The 17,716-nt window shown below is 42.3% G+C and overlaps 2 protein-coding genes across 2 annotated transcripts; one reads left to right on the forward strand and one right to left on the reverse strand.

Annotated features, from left to right (window-relative positions):
* Positions 1–1,414: 1,414 nt before the first annotated feature.
* Positions 1,415–2,383, reverse strand: gpr3 (G protein-coupled receptor 3; the record flags this gene model as incomplete). The annotated part of the gene is made up of 1 exon (XM_080858950.1): positions 1,415–2,383. One exon carries the CDS (start codon positions 2,381–2,383, stop codon positions 1,415–1,417), a length of 969 nt encoding a protein of 322 aa, XP_080715076.1.
* Positions 2,384–5,087: 2,704 nt separating this feature from the next.
* On the forward strand, positions 5,088–7,401 carry cd164l2 (CD164 sialomucin-like 2; the record flags this gene model as incomplete). Its single annotated transcript, XM_080859580.1, has 5 exons — positions 5,088–5,166; positions 5,570–5,665; positions 6,722–6,799; positions 7,078–7,113; positions 7,247–7,401. 5 exons carry the CDS (start codon positions 5,088–5,090, stop codon positions 7,399–7,401), a joined length of 444 nt encoding a protein of 147 aa, XP_080715706.1.
* Between the last annotated feature and the right edge of the window lie 10,315 nt (positions 7,402–17,716).

Raw genomic sequence — 17,716 nt, forward strand, 5'->3', positions numbered from 1 at the left:
TACAGAGGCATGTGGGTATTCCAGAAAGCAGGCTTTGATAAACCTGAGATGAGGAAAAAAAATTGGGCTGTCCATTCAAGAGAGGTAACTCAAACTTAGGATCAGTTACCACAGTAACTGACTCTGTTAACATAACCTGCTTGGCAGTTTGTTTGTTTTTTGACAATCCCTGAGTTTCTTCCTTTCTCGTCCCTCCTGCTGAGCAGCTCCTGGACATGAGGTGATCTTTCATTCATTTGCATAGTCTTACATCGGAAGGAGGAGGGGGTTTTGACTTGAGACCCTGAATTGATGTGCCATCTTTCCTTGATGATTATATAATGGAACATTACCATTTTTGTTTATTCAAACAATATTTTCTTCAATAATATCCCATCACTTGTCAGCTGTAGCAATAATGAAAGACATTGCGGTTTAAATGTAAAATTTAGAGTCATTGACTGATGCAGCAAATTATTGCAGTTCATCTGTGCTGGGTCGTGCCATTAAAATCATCATAAGTGTTAGTTGAGTCACTTGAAACCCTTGACAGCCCAAATGAACGGCAATAATTGTATTAATTGTCTGATGACATGCAGGACCAGCTCCATTGAGGTCTTCAGCTGTGTTGCTTCTCTTTTTCCATAAACGGGGCTCATCCTGGCCATGGCCATAGCTTGAGTCAGATGCTCTTATACCAGTGGGGGCAAGTAGGGGGACCTTGATTTCTCAACGGTTGCCATGGTGACTCATAGTATTGGAGCTCCATTGATGATGGCTTTTTATAGACATCATGTACGCACTTAACTCAGACTGAACTAACTCAGAGTTCATGGTTAGGCTCAGAGTTGGTTAAACCTGCTTTCTGGAATGCCCCCCATGACTGTAGGAACTCCAGAGTTTGAGTCTTGCAGACTCCACCTAATTAGCTATACACTCCATGTAACACAAATTATTTTGGATGAAAGTGAAGGAATAAATATACAGTACAATAATGTAAGATCTATTTCATCCAGCAACACATGTATTTTGAGACTGTTGACTTTGTTTTTTAAAAACAGATGCTTTAATTTGTAGTAATAAACATCATAAAATAAATAAACAAATTGATTACATTCATACTGACAATCATCCATTTTCTGTTACAAACCCTCGAAGCAAGGAGAGCAGCACAGACTCATCAGGTCTAGGCTACTAGCACCATATTAGTAGTTATACTGCCAGAAAACACATCAGTTTCAGCAGTGTCATTCAATGATGAAAGTAAAAACAGTCTGTCTTGTACAAAGTGCAAAGAAGAATGAGGCACAGGTCTGATGGGTTGAGCTCCGTCCAGCTCTCCCCATCCTTTCTTCAGTGGCAGGTGTGAGCAGCAGCCATTGGCAGTGAACTGCCCATGATGTCCATCAGATACTTAGTGTGACGTGAGTATGTCTCAGACGTCACTAGGTGTGTGTGTGTGTTGTAGTTGTGTGTGTGCACAGCCAAAAGCATTAAGCAGGACGTTGCGGATGTGTGTGTTGCGGTAGGCATAGATGAGCGGGTTGATCAGCGAGTGCGTTGCTACAGGTACTAACGTTGCATAGGTGTAGTGACGGGGTAGTGACCCATTTCCTAGGAGACCGTAGAGGGCGAAGGGCAGCCAGCAGCTGGCAAACGTGGCAAAGCTGAGCGCCAGTGTGTTCGTGCGGCAGCGCGTGGGAGTCTGTGCGTGGGGGAGTGTGTGGCGCTGCAGGGCAATCATCCGGGTATGGCGGCGCACAACTTGGCAGACGTGGGCATTCAGCTGCAGCATCACCCCCAGGATCAACAGGAAGCTTCCACAGAGGACACTCAGGTGGACCCGCGTCAAGGGGTGCACCACACTGCACGAGCTGGGGCTGAAGTGCGTGGATGAAAGGGAGTTCAGACCGCAGCTCACACCCAGTAGTGGCAAAGCTCCTTGCAATGCCGCCAGAGACCATGTCACAGCGAGAGCAACACGCGTGTGTGTGCGGTGTGTGTGAGAGCCGTACGTCAGTGCACAGCGCAACGACAGGAAGCGGTCCAGGGTGATGCCCAGATGGGAACACACACTCGCACTCAGTGCCCCCACACAGACACACACACTGGCCAGTGACAGCACTTCCGAGTACACAGTTATGCGTGACAGGAAGCGAAGAACTAGACCCACCCCTGCCAGAGAGTCTGCCCACGCAAGTGAGCCGATAAGAAGGAACATAGGCGCCTTTAAGAGTTGTGAGGATAAAATGGTTGCCACAACAATTCCATTTTCACAGCAGATCAGGATGCCGGACATACATTCAGCATAGTCCCATAGGGTCACAGGGGTGACCGCCTCGGAGGGTGAGTCCAGGGACAGAGAGGGCTGCAACCACGCCAGGTCTGAGTCATTCACATCCATGTCTGTCAGAGAAAGATGCAGAAAGGTTAGTATTTCAGCCCACCACTCACATAGCACTGGTTTCATGATTGATTTCACAGCTGCTGTTCTCAACAAATAGTATGCCTACATATTTATTCTTACGTGCTCGGGTAGCCATCAATTTAGTATGCAAACGTACACACAAAGGCTACCACACTACCTGTTCTATCCCCTGAAAGCTCGAAACTATCCCCTGAAAGACCGAAACCCTTTTTACGCCGATGGGAGGGGCAGAGCAGACACATTACACAACACCCTTCACTTTCGCCTACTCGCTCGCACAGCTGCCTTTCTTGACTGCACGATTTATGCCAACAGATTTAATCAGTTGGTGTTGAAGGCAGCATTTGTGTAAGTAATTATAGTAATTGTATTACAATTGCAATTTATCTTAGTTTAACTCCTGTATACTATGTTACTAACAAGGAAATCAAAGCGCAAAAACAGACCTCAATAATTGTCAATATTCTATCTGATTCCGTGAAGAACATTCTAGCCTACTACAGTGCGTCGCAACGCTATGAACCTACAAAACAATGTCCTCTGCACGAAACATCTGCATGAGGAGAGTGTCCTGATGTGTAGTGCAGAGACTGGTCATTCACACAAGAGCATTGTATGCACAACTCTGAGATGAACACTAACCTCAGCTGACGAGAGAACAGTATGTCCTTGCAAAAACGTTTAGCAGGTGCCAGGTGCTGAAGGACCTTGTTTCTCGGCAGATGTTTGCGGTGTCTATCAGACACTCTCTCTAGATAGGAATATCGTTGTTTGTTGTGTCATCGTTTTCGTCCACACGGTAAGGTTAAAGCTGGCACATTGGAGTCCGATGCATTGGTGTCTGGCTTCAAGTAAGGTGGGCGACAGAGAATACCCGATTCCATCAAACCCTCAGCCAATCAGAGGGCTCTCTCTGACTGAATGGGATAGTGTCATTTCATTCATAAAATCCGCATCTTCAATGCTCCTCCCACTGCAGTGAGGTGAGCATTATAGCCCTATTTCGGTAACCAACTGAGAACAAACGTACGCACGGTCTTTCCCGCTTCCCTCGCGCTAAATATGAGTCACCGCTCTCCTTGGTGCTGAAGTAGGCTGTCATTCAGGCCGGCATTAGGCTACATCTGAGAGAAATTAGCCTCATACCGAAACATGATATTGAGTTTCTGCTCTTTTATTGGGTGGAGGAGAAGGACTTCTCCCATTTAGCGCTTTTATATTTTCATTTTCACACAAACGTGCGTGTGGTGTTAATTCCATCCCCATCTTGCTTCTCTATTTCATCAGTAGGACTAAGACTAGCAGAACCTCACTTAACCTTGCAGGCCTAAACAACAAATTATTCTTAGCGTGGATTTCTCAAATCTTAGCTGAGCATGCCCTGATCATGAAAAACGTCTCTAAAATCTATCGATGTATTTCGCATTGATTTCTGAGACGTGGGCTGTACGCCCACTTAACCAAATGCCATTAGTGAAGGATTCCCGGTGGTACAGGCATCTTCAGAGATGTACGTGGTTGCCCCTGACCACGTACATTTCTGAAGATCTCTGGAAGACCGGGAGTGAGCGACAGACAGTGGGCGAGATCGTTAAGGCAAGCCGGATGGAATTCCTCCCTGTCCTGACCATATAAGGACTGACGGTTCCGGTGAGCCTCTTTTTTTTCTTCCTTCATCTTTCAGGACCACACCATACTGTAGTCTAGATTGGTAGACGCGAGCTTCAAGAAATGGCGCAGGTTGAGATTTTGTGTCGCAGCATATGATTTTATGATGGAGGGGATGGAGCGTTCATAGCTTGATGTTGCCTTTGATTATTAGCGCGCAGGCGCGGTTTTTTTGCGTTGCACTTACATTTTCCTCCTACGTTCTTAGATGATATGGCGCAAGTCCTCGTTGCATTAAAATGACAGAGGAGTCTGATAGTTAAAGCGAACAGATATTGGGGTATTGAAAATTATGAAAACGGTTATGTAACAGCAACCTATGTGAATGATTTCACAAATGATGACGAGAATGTATCACCAGTCATATCTATGCTCCATCTGTTGATTGCTGAGTGTTTGCTGAGATCAATGAACGTCACATCTCAGGAAAATTACTATGTCAGTAAATGACTTGAGAGGAAGTTAGACAGGCAAAATACAGCAGGGAATGGCGAGAGCTCTCTGGCTCTCTTACAGACACACACAGCCTGTCTTTGAAACACAATGCAGCGTAATTGAGTATATATATCCAAGAAGAGTTTGGGCGAATAGATGACTTGTGTGTGAAGGATTGTTTTGATAGTGTGAACGTGCTAGCAGATATACAGCTATGTGGTCAGAGTGGAGTGTGTTTCCAGAGTTTTAGGGGTGGATAGGGGTGGGGGAGTGTGGGTTGCCAGGTAACGTGCTGTGGTAGGGTCACATTACCTGCTCAGCAGTGTCTCTGTGACGTTGATACTCACACAAAAGCACCTCCACACACTCACACACACACACACACACACACACACATATACACACACACTGCCGTCCTCTCACGTCATCGAAGGAGTGAGAATCAGGAGAGTGTGTCAATTCTGGAATGTTTAACATGGTGTAGGCTTCACATCAGAGCGACTAGAGTGCCTTTTTGTTCATTGGACTTCAGCACTGTATAGAGTGCTTGTGTGTCAGCTGTAAAGTCTGTGTTAGGATGAGGGGCTTATTGCTTGTGCTGCTGGGGACATTCGTGACATTGGAGGTGATTCAGATGATCAGCGCCCAAACTGCAGGTAAGAAACAGGACTGTGAAGAAAATGATATGCTGAAGGGGTTAACATGACTCACCAATGAGTAAATCAACATCAAAAATTATGTTTTTTTTTTCCCTCAGGTGAAAAATACCTGATAATAGTGCAGACTTTTGCTATCCAGATGTTACATTTGTTAAAGTCTTGCACATGCACAGGAGCAGAATATGTGTTTAAGAAGGAGGTTTTGATGACGTTCATGTGTGGCTAAATGGTTTGAGATGACTTTAAGAAGGTTTTGGTTAGTAGTTAAACTACCCACATTGTCTTGTGCATGACACAGCAAAATGTTAGACGTTAGCAGGATGGACAGAAAAGCCATGGGTTCTGGTTACAGCTTCTAATAAACAATATCAGTATTTATCTTGCTGCTTATGTGTTGCAGCAGGTGATGGAGATTGTTCCAAGATGGAGTCTTGTGATCTGTGTGTGAGTCTTTCCCGCAACCTCACACCCTGTGTTTGGCGGATCTGTGACAACGGTGAGACACACACACACACCAATGCACGCGTGTGCACACCAAAAACACTACAGTAGGTCAGACTGCATGAACGCGGGTGTTCTATACAAAGTTTATGCTATATATGAGCCTTTGTATTATATATGAGCTTTACACAGAAACAGCCAGTCATTTCAGAAACTGATATTACATCACTGACACACTACACACAAATGAACACCACACACACACACACACACACACACACACACACACACACACACACACACACACACACACACACACACACACTTCCTCAGTGACACATAGCTATGAGAGTAATGCGAGCCTCTAAACCCTAGAACCATCAGGTTAGTGAATTATTCAAGCCCTTGCATGCGAAACACACAAAGTCACACACACCTTCACAGACTGTCTTCCATACTCTCTTTTTTCCTTCACACACACACACACACACACACACACACACACACACACACACACACACACACACACACACACACACACACACACACACACACACACACACACACACAAACAAACACACACACACACACACACGCACACACACACACACACACACAAATAACCACACTCACTATTTTCCACACACGCACACAGTCTGTCTTCTCTGACAAACTCGTATGTCTGCACACATGAACACACTTCTTGAACTCAGTCACACACATTATTAAATATTCAGTGCCATGATCCGTGCTCCTTGTTCCAGTTCCATGGTGTTCACCTGAGCTGTGTGTATGTGTGTATATGTGTCTGTGCGTGCTATGTGTATGTGTGTCTATGCGTATGTGTGTCTGTGCGTGCTTTTTGTATGTGTGTATGTTTGTCTGTGCGTGCTGTGTGTCTGTGTGTCTGTGCGTGTGCGCGTGCAGGCCTGTGTCTCTGCAACTGAGTAAAAATATGGCTACCAAAAGACTGACTCAAGAAAAGAAGGACTTGTATTTCCCTGTTCTGTTTTGCCCCACTCTCCACACATACACTCTCTTCCTTCTATTCACAATTTCTTGCTTTTTCACCCTCACTCTCACCCTTATAATCTCTCTCTTCCTCACTCAGACAACAACACAGGGTGTGTATCTGATACTGAAGACTTTAAGGACTGTACCAGGTTAAACGCAACAGACATGTGTGAAGGTAAGGTTTGATTGTATACGTACAGAATGTGTTCACATTTAAACATCAGACATTTAAAGGTCAGACCAAGCTTAAGTCAATATTCAGCTTATTCATTATATGGCATAAATGTAATGGGCCCACTACATTTGTGAAAACACAGTAAGTTTTAGCTTATAGAGGCATGGGCCAAGGTATTGACTGGTTAGGAAGTACAATGTGTTGACCCTAATGAGCAGTCCCATCTTTCCCTGCCCAACCCCCCTTTCCTTTACGTTTATTTGGGTATGTTTCTCCAGGCACTGATATTGATATTGATATTGATATTGACATAGGTGAGTGCATTTAAAGTCATTGTTGTCTTAACACAACTATATTTAAGCATGGTGATATGAGTATCAAATGATCTTACTTTCTCCATGATGTTCCTGTCTTATCCTGTGGGTTCTCTCTCTGTGTCATCCATAGACACAAAACCAGCTCCAGCTCCTGAGCTCTCCCAGGCCTCTTTTGACCTGTCCAGTTTCATTGGGGGGATTATTCTTGTACTGGTGCTTCAAGCAGGAGGTTTCTTTGCTATGCGCTTCCTGAAGACTAAGGACGGCACTTATGAAACCATGTGAGTATTTATTTATGTATCTTTGTTACTGTTTGTTTCTTACTGTGACTGCAATTGTGTATAATTATGAATATAATATGTATTTGGGTAAACCAAGGTGACATCTCTCATTTCCCTTTTTTTTATCTCACAGAGAGCAGCCCGCGTAAATGGAACATCTTAAAGAGATTCAATCAGTTGATTGAATTGATGGGTGATATGTGGCATCATTATATTTCATTCACTTATTTATTTATTTCATTTCATTTATTGGTTAATGAATACCTATATTTTCCTGTCACTGTCTACCATCTATCTGAGTGCATAGTCTGGACTGATTACTTTTTTATTATTCTTTGTAAAGGTTATTAACATTGTGTGTTGCACTGTGTGTTTAATTTTTAAAGATGATTTATTTAGCTTGTTATGTTTTTTTGGTGTGTTTTTATTTCTTGTTTAAAGGACAGCGAAAATCTTCAGCCTTATCACTATTCTGCTGTTTTGCTCAATGTTTGTCAGCCTAATAGTTTTAGATCTCTCCAGATGTGTGTTAACCTACCATGGTTTGCCCCGCTAATAAAAATAAATATATTTATTTCATTATGAAATAATTCTTTAAACGATTGATGTTGTATGTTGTTAACAGCACTGCCAGCTGTTCACACATTTTGGGACAGATGCATACAGCACATGAAATCATTGAGGATTTGAATATTACCAGATCTTCGATCTAACTCAAGTCAAGCCATCTAAACCAAAAGTCTGTTCATTCTTTTCATTTTGTGATGTGTGGCATTCATCATCTTCAGTATCATGCAGCTTCAAGACCCGATGCCTTGGAGAATGCACAGAGAAAGGGAAACAAATCACTTAGGGCTCGTGAGCACATATATTAACTAGGTTTAATTGTAGATTAAAAGACCCCAGTTTACACTTACAGTCCATCACACACTCAAGTAGAATTTACACTTGGCATTCATCGGTAGGACATTTTTTTGTTCAATCAGTGTCAATGCCAGTTAAATGCAGGGATAAAATATACACACGCCCTTCCATTATGAGGAAATAAAGCCAAATTCGACTAAATGAGAACTGCTGTTCTTCTAGATTCTGTGCATTCCATGCTTTTAGGAGCCATGAGCATGCATAGTACAGGTCCATCCAGAACCGGACCATATTTGGTTAAATCTGCTCCATTCAGTGGTTCCTTCCTTCATTTTAAAAATGAGCTTACACCATTCTCTCTACAGTCATTGGTGAATGCTGCTAATATATTCTCTAACTGCACTTCATGCCTGCTGCCCATCCTACTGGTCATATTGGGAGTGGGTTCATTCATCTTTCATCATAGCATACATCTGGAATTTTTAAACAACATTCTGAATACACCCACAAGAAGGCTCCAAACGTTTTCCTTCTGAATTTATAATATCAATAATAGAAACTAAATCTACCTCCCTGAGATTATTTCTAACATGACTTGTGCATGTAGAAAATGACCCTCAAATTAGCCCAGATAAGCCAAGGTGAATGTTTTCAATGAAAGAAGATCAATGGCTCTCCAGAGTGAATTTTTGTCACATCTCATTTCGAAGTTAATCGAAGTACTTCAAAAGAATTGCAAAAACCTAATTAATTGGTACATTAATGTTGATGTTATATTTAATTGTGAAGACTAGCAATTTACACTTCTACAATACACCCAGAACTACCACTGACCGTCATGAACAATGTGATGCTGCTCTGTTTTGGGATAGGTGTTTTACAGGTCTGGAAAGAGTGATAGATCAGCATTTCCATTCATCTGTTGCTGTGAGAATAGTGCAACACTTTTCAGTGTGTTTATTTTCGGGGAACAAATTTAAGAAATACTTCTAAATTAATAGCCTACATCTAATCTGTGCACCCTTCCCAGCTAGAGAATTTACAACAAAACATTTAGATTTAGATTTCTGCTCTAGGTTGAAGCAAAAACATTTTTTTCCAGAGGATTTTTTTGCAACCAGGAAGTGTTAAAATGCTACCATTAAAAACTACAAACTTCCGGTCGAAAAAACGATAGAGGAGAACATACCTTGGGTCATTTCTCTGATGTTGAGGTGAGTCGATCGCGAGGAGGAATAGGTCACGCGATTTGAACTTGAAGAAGGCGAAGGTGTTAGTGAAGTTGAGATAACTTCGATCCTGTACACTCAAATTTATATTTTACTGTACTGTCAGTTACAGCATTTTACAGCTATGACTTCGTCAGTAGGTAAGTATTGTTTAGTTCGAGTTTAGCTGTTTTCCCCTCCTGTAACTAGCTCGTTAGCTAGCTAGCAAGGTAACGTTAGTCAGGAAAGTAAGGTCGATTGAGTTGGCACCTTCCAACGTAGATATTATTTCGTTTGCTTAAGGTCAGCTGACGTCAACTAATCAAATTACTTTTGGGCATAGCTCCCTATTTGCATACTATAGGGAAAATCGTAATCAGCTAACACCAAAAGCGATAGCTAGCCAAGCTATTGGCTAACGTTTCATGCCTAGACACAGGAATTCCTGTCTATTTTTACACATTCCTAGCCAACGTTCCAGTTTGCTGACCTCAGCTAGGACACATTTGCAGTAATCTGTTCTGACTCCGTATTTTGTGCTCAGGCTTCTCCCTGGATGATATCCTGAAGTTGTCTTTAAAACAAGGTAAGTTAGTTAGATTTAAAGTTAGAATCATAGTAAATTGGTGTAGAATTGAAATTATAATGCTTTAAACCTACTTGGAAACTAGCTATATAGGCCTAAACGAAATCACTCTTATTGGAGACACCATGAAAACGTTCAAATACCTTTGAAACAGAACGTTCTTGTCATTCACTTAATGTTGTAATTGTTATTAAATACTTAAACGTATTATTGTGTTGGAACAAACATCACAGCAAAGCAACACTTCTTTCACCTCAGTCCTGTAAGTGTGCTTTCCCACTGTGCTCCAGAGACCTCCAGTCAGAGTAATAATGCAGTGGTACTGGAATTTCTTAGTGAGGGTTCAAGATCCATGTGTATTTCATCTTATTACATTGGATTTCTGTCAGTTCTCACCTCACACTCAATCCGAGTCACAGCACCAAGGCAGCCTGCATTGTGTGATGTATAGGCTTGCACCAGACTTCAGACTTACCAGCAAGGAACAACCCTGATTAGGCCTTAAAGCAGAAATACACTGATCCAATTTCAGTTCCAACCTGATTCTGTCACTTGAATTTGGATATCTGCCAATAACGCTCCCAGACGAAAGCTGTTTTTGTTATTAATATTGTCATTATTATTGTTGGTATTATTAATATTGTTGCTGTTGGGGGAATTATGTGTAAGGTTACATGAGGCTGAAGTAAACCACACAGCACAGAAATGGTGAAAAGAAAAGTATGTTATTTGTGTTGTCTTTTCTTTTTAGGGGGGAGGAATGTGTTGCTTTTAGACTGACTGGCTTAGCCAGATTCACTTGCTCGGTGGTTTTACACAGTACACTTTCCTTCACAATGGCCTACCCCATCCACAAGGGGGCACCAGCTTACTTCTAGGTTACCTCTGGAGGTAGCTATATATGCTGTGTTCATGAGACGTAGGGAATTGGGAAAATACATGATCAAACCTGGTCGGGTTGGATTTTTTGCTTGCAAACTCATGCAGAAAATCAGTGACAGGATTTAACCGACTACAATCATGGCGTCCGTCATGACAGTAATATTACAAACGCTATTCAATTTCTTTCAGGTTATTTACTAATGTATGTGATATATTTGCATTCCTAATGTATTGGTGAAGTTTTTAAAGACATTTTCAATAACTTATATTAGCCTATGATTGAAATGAACATGACTGGCTATTAATATGATACAAACAAACAAAAATACAAATAATGTTACATACTTCAGAGGCCATGAAGGTGGAGACATGTTGCTGTGGGCATCTATATTGTTTTCAGAGTTGATCAGGAAAACATGGTGTTACGGCCCACCTTGGGCACTAAACAAAGAATTGAGGTCCAGGCGAGAGGTAGAGTTAACCAGGGGTATTTATTAATTCCCGCACAGGACAAAAGACCCGAAGGCCAAAAAAGGTGAGCTCTCACGCAGGAGAGCGAATTTGAAAGAGGTAACGGAGGCGGTGGCGAAGCCGAGACCAGTCACGCAGTCCTTCCGTTGGTGGTTGAGAGAGACAGCTCAGGTGGGAACTGGGCTCTTAAATAGGGAACGCCAGGTGCGCCTGATACACAGCAATCAGCCTGGAAAAGACGGACAAAAAGGGTGAAAGCAATAACTGCCCCAGCAGGGGGTGCTAAAAATAAACATCAAAATATGAGCGTCCGTAACACCCTCCCACCGAAATGGTGGCTCTAGCCAACATAAATTAGCTGCAGGTACAGGAGGAATACATCCACATTAACATTCAAACCCACAAGTCCTAGATGTTTACAAAAAAATATCTATCTTATTGAAAAACACAGAAACAGTTAAGCAATTCCTAACTTGGGACTCAAATTAGGCGTTTACCCGGAACACTTTCCCAGCCCGTCAGGTATTGCCAGTGCCAGCAGAAGCGTTTCTCTTTTCGAGCGTCGGACAATCCACCACTAGGTGACCGGGTTTCTTGCAGTAATTGCACTTAACGTCGGAGCTCGGACTCTGGAAACAATCAGTTTGGCGTGGGCTACCCTCAGACAGCGAGCTTACCCTGTGCGAGGTCTCAGTCTCCCGCAGCCGGCCGCGCATCCCAACTGTATGAGTGAGCACGAACTCGTCCGCTAAAACAGCGGCTTCCTCAAGGGTCGTAGCTCTTTGTACATTGACATACATAGCGACGGTGTCGGGGAGACAGTTTTTAAATTCTTCAACCAGGACTAGCTGACAGAGTTGCGCGTAATCAGCCACATTCTGTACAGCGCACCAACGTTTAAACAACTGCTCTTTCTCTCGAGCGAATTCTACGAAAGTCTGTTCATCGGTCTTGCGAAAGTCTCTGAAGCGCAACCGATAGGCTCCGGGTACCAGCTCATATGCTCGCAGGATGGCACTTTTTACTCCCTCATAGTCTGCACTCTGTTCCACCGAAAGTAAGGAGTAGACTTGCTGGGCCCTCCCTACCAACACACATTGGAGGAGGAGCGGCCAAGCAAACCTGGGCCAAGACAACGAAGTCGCGACGCGCTCGAAGTGGACAAAGTGAAGCTCAAGTGGTTCATCTAATCTAGGAATGATACCTTCCTCAACTAGACCAGTAATTAAGGCACTCAACGTGGTATGCTTTTTACGCCGTACATCGTAATTAAGAGTAATATTATAATGAGCGGCTACCTCGACCAGCTGATCCTTCGTTAACTGTTTCAGTAACGCCACATCAGGTTTCTCAATAAACTCTTTTACAGACGCCATCACGTACACTGAATTACCTTATACAAAAATATGATTTAACCCTAGGTTAGACCAATGCTCTCTGGAAGTGTGCCCGCAAACGACACACGGGAAATCTAAACGATTTCGGAAGCAGCCCGTAGCTACTGAATTAAGCAAAGCTTAAGGAAGTGGCGTTAAAACCACTGGTGAAGTGTACCGCAAATCAATCTATGGTGAAACTTGACAAAGCAGCGCACGAACACAACACTGCAGAGCAATGTAACGAAGTCGTCACACAAAAATGCAACGCTCAAAAACCCCTTAACAAAGCGCTACCAAGGGCAACGCGGAAATTTTACAACAAAGCGTAAAACACGCAAAAAGTCAGTCAAGTCACAGCAACAAATATCAGAACACGCAGTGTAACCAGAACAGTGCATTTAACCGGATCAGCAGAGTTCCCCCTCCCTAAACTGGAAACTCTATACCTGAACCTAGTCTTCTGGCCGTACTGAGCTCGAGGCCTCGAAAGCCCCCTCCTCAGATATTGCCCGAAAAAAAGGTGGAAAAACAGGTCGGTCTTCCTGTAGAACTCTACTTAAACGGGATGCACTTACCTTGTTCCGTACACTCGCAAAAATCTATATAAGTCACGACGAGACGAGACTAGAAAAGGCCGAATTCAAAAATCTTATGACAACTAAGTCAGAAGACACGGATTGAGCCCCCAATCAATTCCTGTTACGGCCCACCTTGGGCACTAAACAAAGAATTGAGGTCCAGGCGAGAGGTAGAGTTAACCAGGGGTATTTATTAATTCCCGCACAGGACAAAAGACCCGAAGGCCAAAAAAGGTGAGCTCTCACGCAGGAGAGCGAATTTGAAAGAGGTAACGGAGGCGGTGGCGAAGCCGAGACCAGTCACGCAGTCCTTCCGTTGGTGGTTGAGAGAGAGCGCTCAGGTGGGAACTGGGCTCTTAAATAGGGAACGCCAGGTGCGCCTGATACACAGCAATCAGCCTGGAAAAGACGGACAAAACGGGTGAAAGCAATAACTGCCCCAGCAGGGGGTGCTAAAAATAAACATCAAAATATGAGCGTCCGTAACACATGGGTTTCTAAAATCAAAATATCCCAGATTTGGTTTCCCGAGTTTACAGTCATCTTGAATGCAACAATAAAGTCCTGAAGCAAGCACTAATTGGGGACACAATTAGCATGGTGAAGCCTGAATGCCAGTGGTTACCGTAACCAGAAAGTTGAGAAGCCTGTCTGTGAACACTGCAGGCTTGATCCCCCTGTGTGTGGATTTGACCCATGATACCGATAGTGGATCAGATCCGTCAGACTCTAGCCTATAGGGTAGGTTTCTGCAGTGGGGCTGTACACAGAGCAACCCAAATGGGTTCACTGACTTCCTGCAGTGGGAAAGGGTCAAAAGTGGGCCAGATGTTTTACAGATAGCTATGTCTTAAGTTCAGATACAAAAAAAGCCATGAATACCCTAGCAGTGTAAATTGTGTTATTAGTGTTAAGGCTGGTGGGGATGTAGCATGTAGCCTACAGTATGAACAAAGGCATGTGTTTGCTCTCATCAGAGGATGGAAAGGAACCCAAAGTGGAGGAACTCGCAGTGAAATTGAGGAGACTACAGCAAGGTATTGTGAACCAGCTAACTATGTGGCACAACTTAACTTAACATGTTAACCAATGCTTTTGTGAAGATGTTGTGTTCGTATGATGCCTTGATCAGGGGGAGGGAGCACTGTCTTCAACCTCTAACCCAGTGGCTGGGTTATAGAAAACAACCCAGAATTAGTTAAAATAACAACAACAAAATGACCCAACAGTCTCAACTCTGTTGGGTTGAAAAAGAAAAAAAAACAGAAATGTTTTAAGTGTTCTAAGTGTTTTAAGTGTTTTAAGACTTATTTCTCCACTTCTGTGTTTGCAGTGTCTTACATAGTTAATAGCTTCCTTATTTTCTGTAACATTGTTTGAAACCGCATAACTGACGTTCCACCTCCCCTGCATATTCTGTTTATTTCCACTGTTGCCATAATAATAGCCGCGCCAAGAAATTTGGTTCATGCACAGTGAGCAAGTCAACACAAAGAATAAAGTCTTTTTTAGCCTTATTTGAGTGGTTGGTGAATCATGTTCGCACAGTTCATGTCAGATTTAATTACGTATTCATGTGATGTACTGTATGATTAGTCTATGAAAAGTTACGGATCTTTCCCCATTCATTTAGATCAGAGCCTGATCCCTCCCCATTCATTTAGATCAGAGCCTGATCCCTCCCCATTCATTTAGATCAGAGCCTGATCCCTCCCCATTCATTTAGATCAGAGCCTGATCTCTCCCCATTCATTTACATTGGAGCCTAATCTCTCCCCATTCATTTAGATCACAGCCTGATCTCTACCCATTCATTTAGATCAGAGCCTGATCCCTCCCCATTCATTTAGATCAGAGCCTGATCTCTCCCCATTCATTTAGATCAGAGCCTGATCTTGTTTGCCTGAAATAGCATGAGGCATTGCCAAGATGGCTGCCAAGTGGAGAGACTTGCCTATAGGGACTCAACTAACTATTCACAGACACCTACATTTCATAGGTGTACCTGAAACTTAAGGTGGTCATGTAATGTCCCCACCTGCGCGCCACTGACATTTTTATTGTGAAATGAAATTGAGGCCACACATACATCACAGTGTGAGTCAACTGTGCATCCATGAAATGGCACCAACATTTATTTTCCTGACTTCAAATCCCAAAATAGCATTTATCATGAAATGTTGTATGTTATATGGCTCAATCAATCACTCTCCACATTACTTGTTGTCTTGCAAAACAGACTACCAGTTTTGCAGTTCACTTCTGAAGAGATCAAACCCAAACATTGAAATCCCAAAATATGATATGGTGTTGTGAGAAATTGTCTGTTACACCATAGACATTTGTTTGAATTATTTTGAACTTCTTCATATGTGTTTTTGTGTACATAGCTAGAAGAACTCTGGAAGAGGCACTGTTGGAGGTGCAAATACTCAAAGGCTCATTAGAACAAGAAGAGGAGACCTGTGAGTAACATAATATATATGTTTGTGTGTGTGTGTTTGTATGTATGTGTGTGTATGTGTGTGTGTTTGTTTGTGTGTGTGTGTGTGTGTGTGTGTGTGTGTGTGTATTTATGGTACAGCCACATTACATACTTTTGTTATCTAAAGAGAACCTCTGTTTCCAGTGTGCTCAGAGGCCTTTCAGATAGATGTCATCCTTAAAGAGAAGAAAGGTATGTTAAGCATTTTCGGTTTATTCACTGTTTCCTAAGGTACCTTATGAGTTCCAGAGAACTTTTCTGTACACAGACACAGACACACACACACACACACACACACACACACACAGACACACACACAGACACAGACACACACACAGACACACACACACACACACACACACACATACACAGATGGCTACATGCTACTTTCTCTAGCCTAGTCACTCCAGATACAAACAATACAAAAATAATACATTCTTATGAAATGGCGTTGCATTTTACTTGAACATGAGATTACACAATCACATGAAATCAACATCACAGCAGTTCTGTGTGGAGGAATGGGTCAAAATTCCCCCAAGTCGATGTGAAGGACTGATCAACAGCATATAAACCTATTAGGGTATCAAATACTTTAACTAATGTAACTAGGTAATTTAATTCTTGAACTGACAATCACCATAGCCAAACACAATAATTATGTAGTGTGCTGCACTATCTGCCATTGTGTCCTGTCCTGTCCTGCTGACTTTAGTGAGTTTTATTTAAAAAATGAGACTACTAATTAATTTGCTAAACAAATCAAGATAAACTAATTCCATTCGTTTAAGGTTTCTTCAACCCCATTGCATAATTTACTGAGTAGCCTACATTACACTAGGATATAGAAAGTGGGTGTCTCTGCTCTAGCTGTAGGTTTAGTCAAGTTCTTTTTGTTATGAGTGCAAATACTATTACATGCAATATTTACATCTGAGATACTGATGCACACCATGTGTCACTAAGACAGACTGTTGTGTGTGATGATCCAAACACACATTGAGTGCAGTTGTAAAAGGTGTCTGTAAACAGAGTAAATAATGCTTATTAAAATTCCCTTTATCAAACCACATAGTGTTTTTCAGCAAGAGCTGATTGTAACTGTTATGTCAAGCCTATGGCCGTGTAAATAGATGGGTTGTTCATTGACCTGTGTCTGTCTGTGAACCCAGAGTCCCATAGAATACTTCAGTTCAAGTGTGAAGAACTGGACCAGGAGTCTCAGAGGTATGTGCATAGGTCTGTTTGCCTTTATGTTACAGAACTGCATAGTTCTGTTTGCCTCTATGTTACAGAACTGCAGCTACATTTCATTGCTTGAGGAAGCGCCTAAGTGCATGTCTGCCTTGTGTTCTTTAAAGGCTGCAGGAGCAGAACAAGGAGAAAGAAGAACTGGTGGAACAGTACCGATACCAGATACAAGAAGCCACACTCAAGCACCGCAAAACAAGGTAACAATAAATCCGTTTTAGTGCGCCATCTGCATCTGAACGCACTAGCTAGATGACAGCAAGCAATGCAGAAATATTAAATGAACTATCGTGCACCATTCAAATGAAATGAAATGTTCATCCTGAATTGTGTTGACTGAAACCACCCTTAAACTCTCATTCATTTTTAAAATGTATTGGAATTTGAATTGAGAAAGAAAATGGGAGGTAGGATTTTTTTTTTTTAACTAAAAACAGATGAAGTTCAGAGGATTTTATTTACACATACAATATAGATGGAATGTTTTCAAATTGTTCTTGTTTCACCTTTTAAAAGGGATTCAGTATTTTTTTTCCTCATCAATCTACATACAATACTGCACAATGCTAAACCAAAACAGGCTTCATAATGTATTGTTTCGAGGTGCTTCAAGTC

Source organism: Sprattus sprattus (assembly GCF_963457725.1).
Source record: "Sprattus sprattus genome assembly, chromosome: 20".
NCBI lineage: Eukaryota > Metazoa > Chordata > Actinopteri > Clupeiformes > Clupeidae > Sprattus > Sprattus sprattus.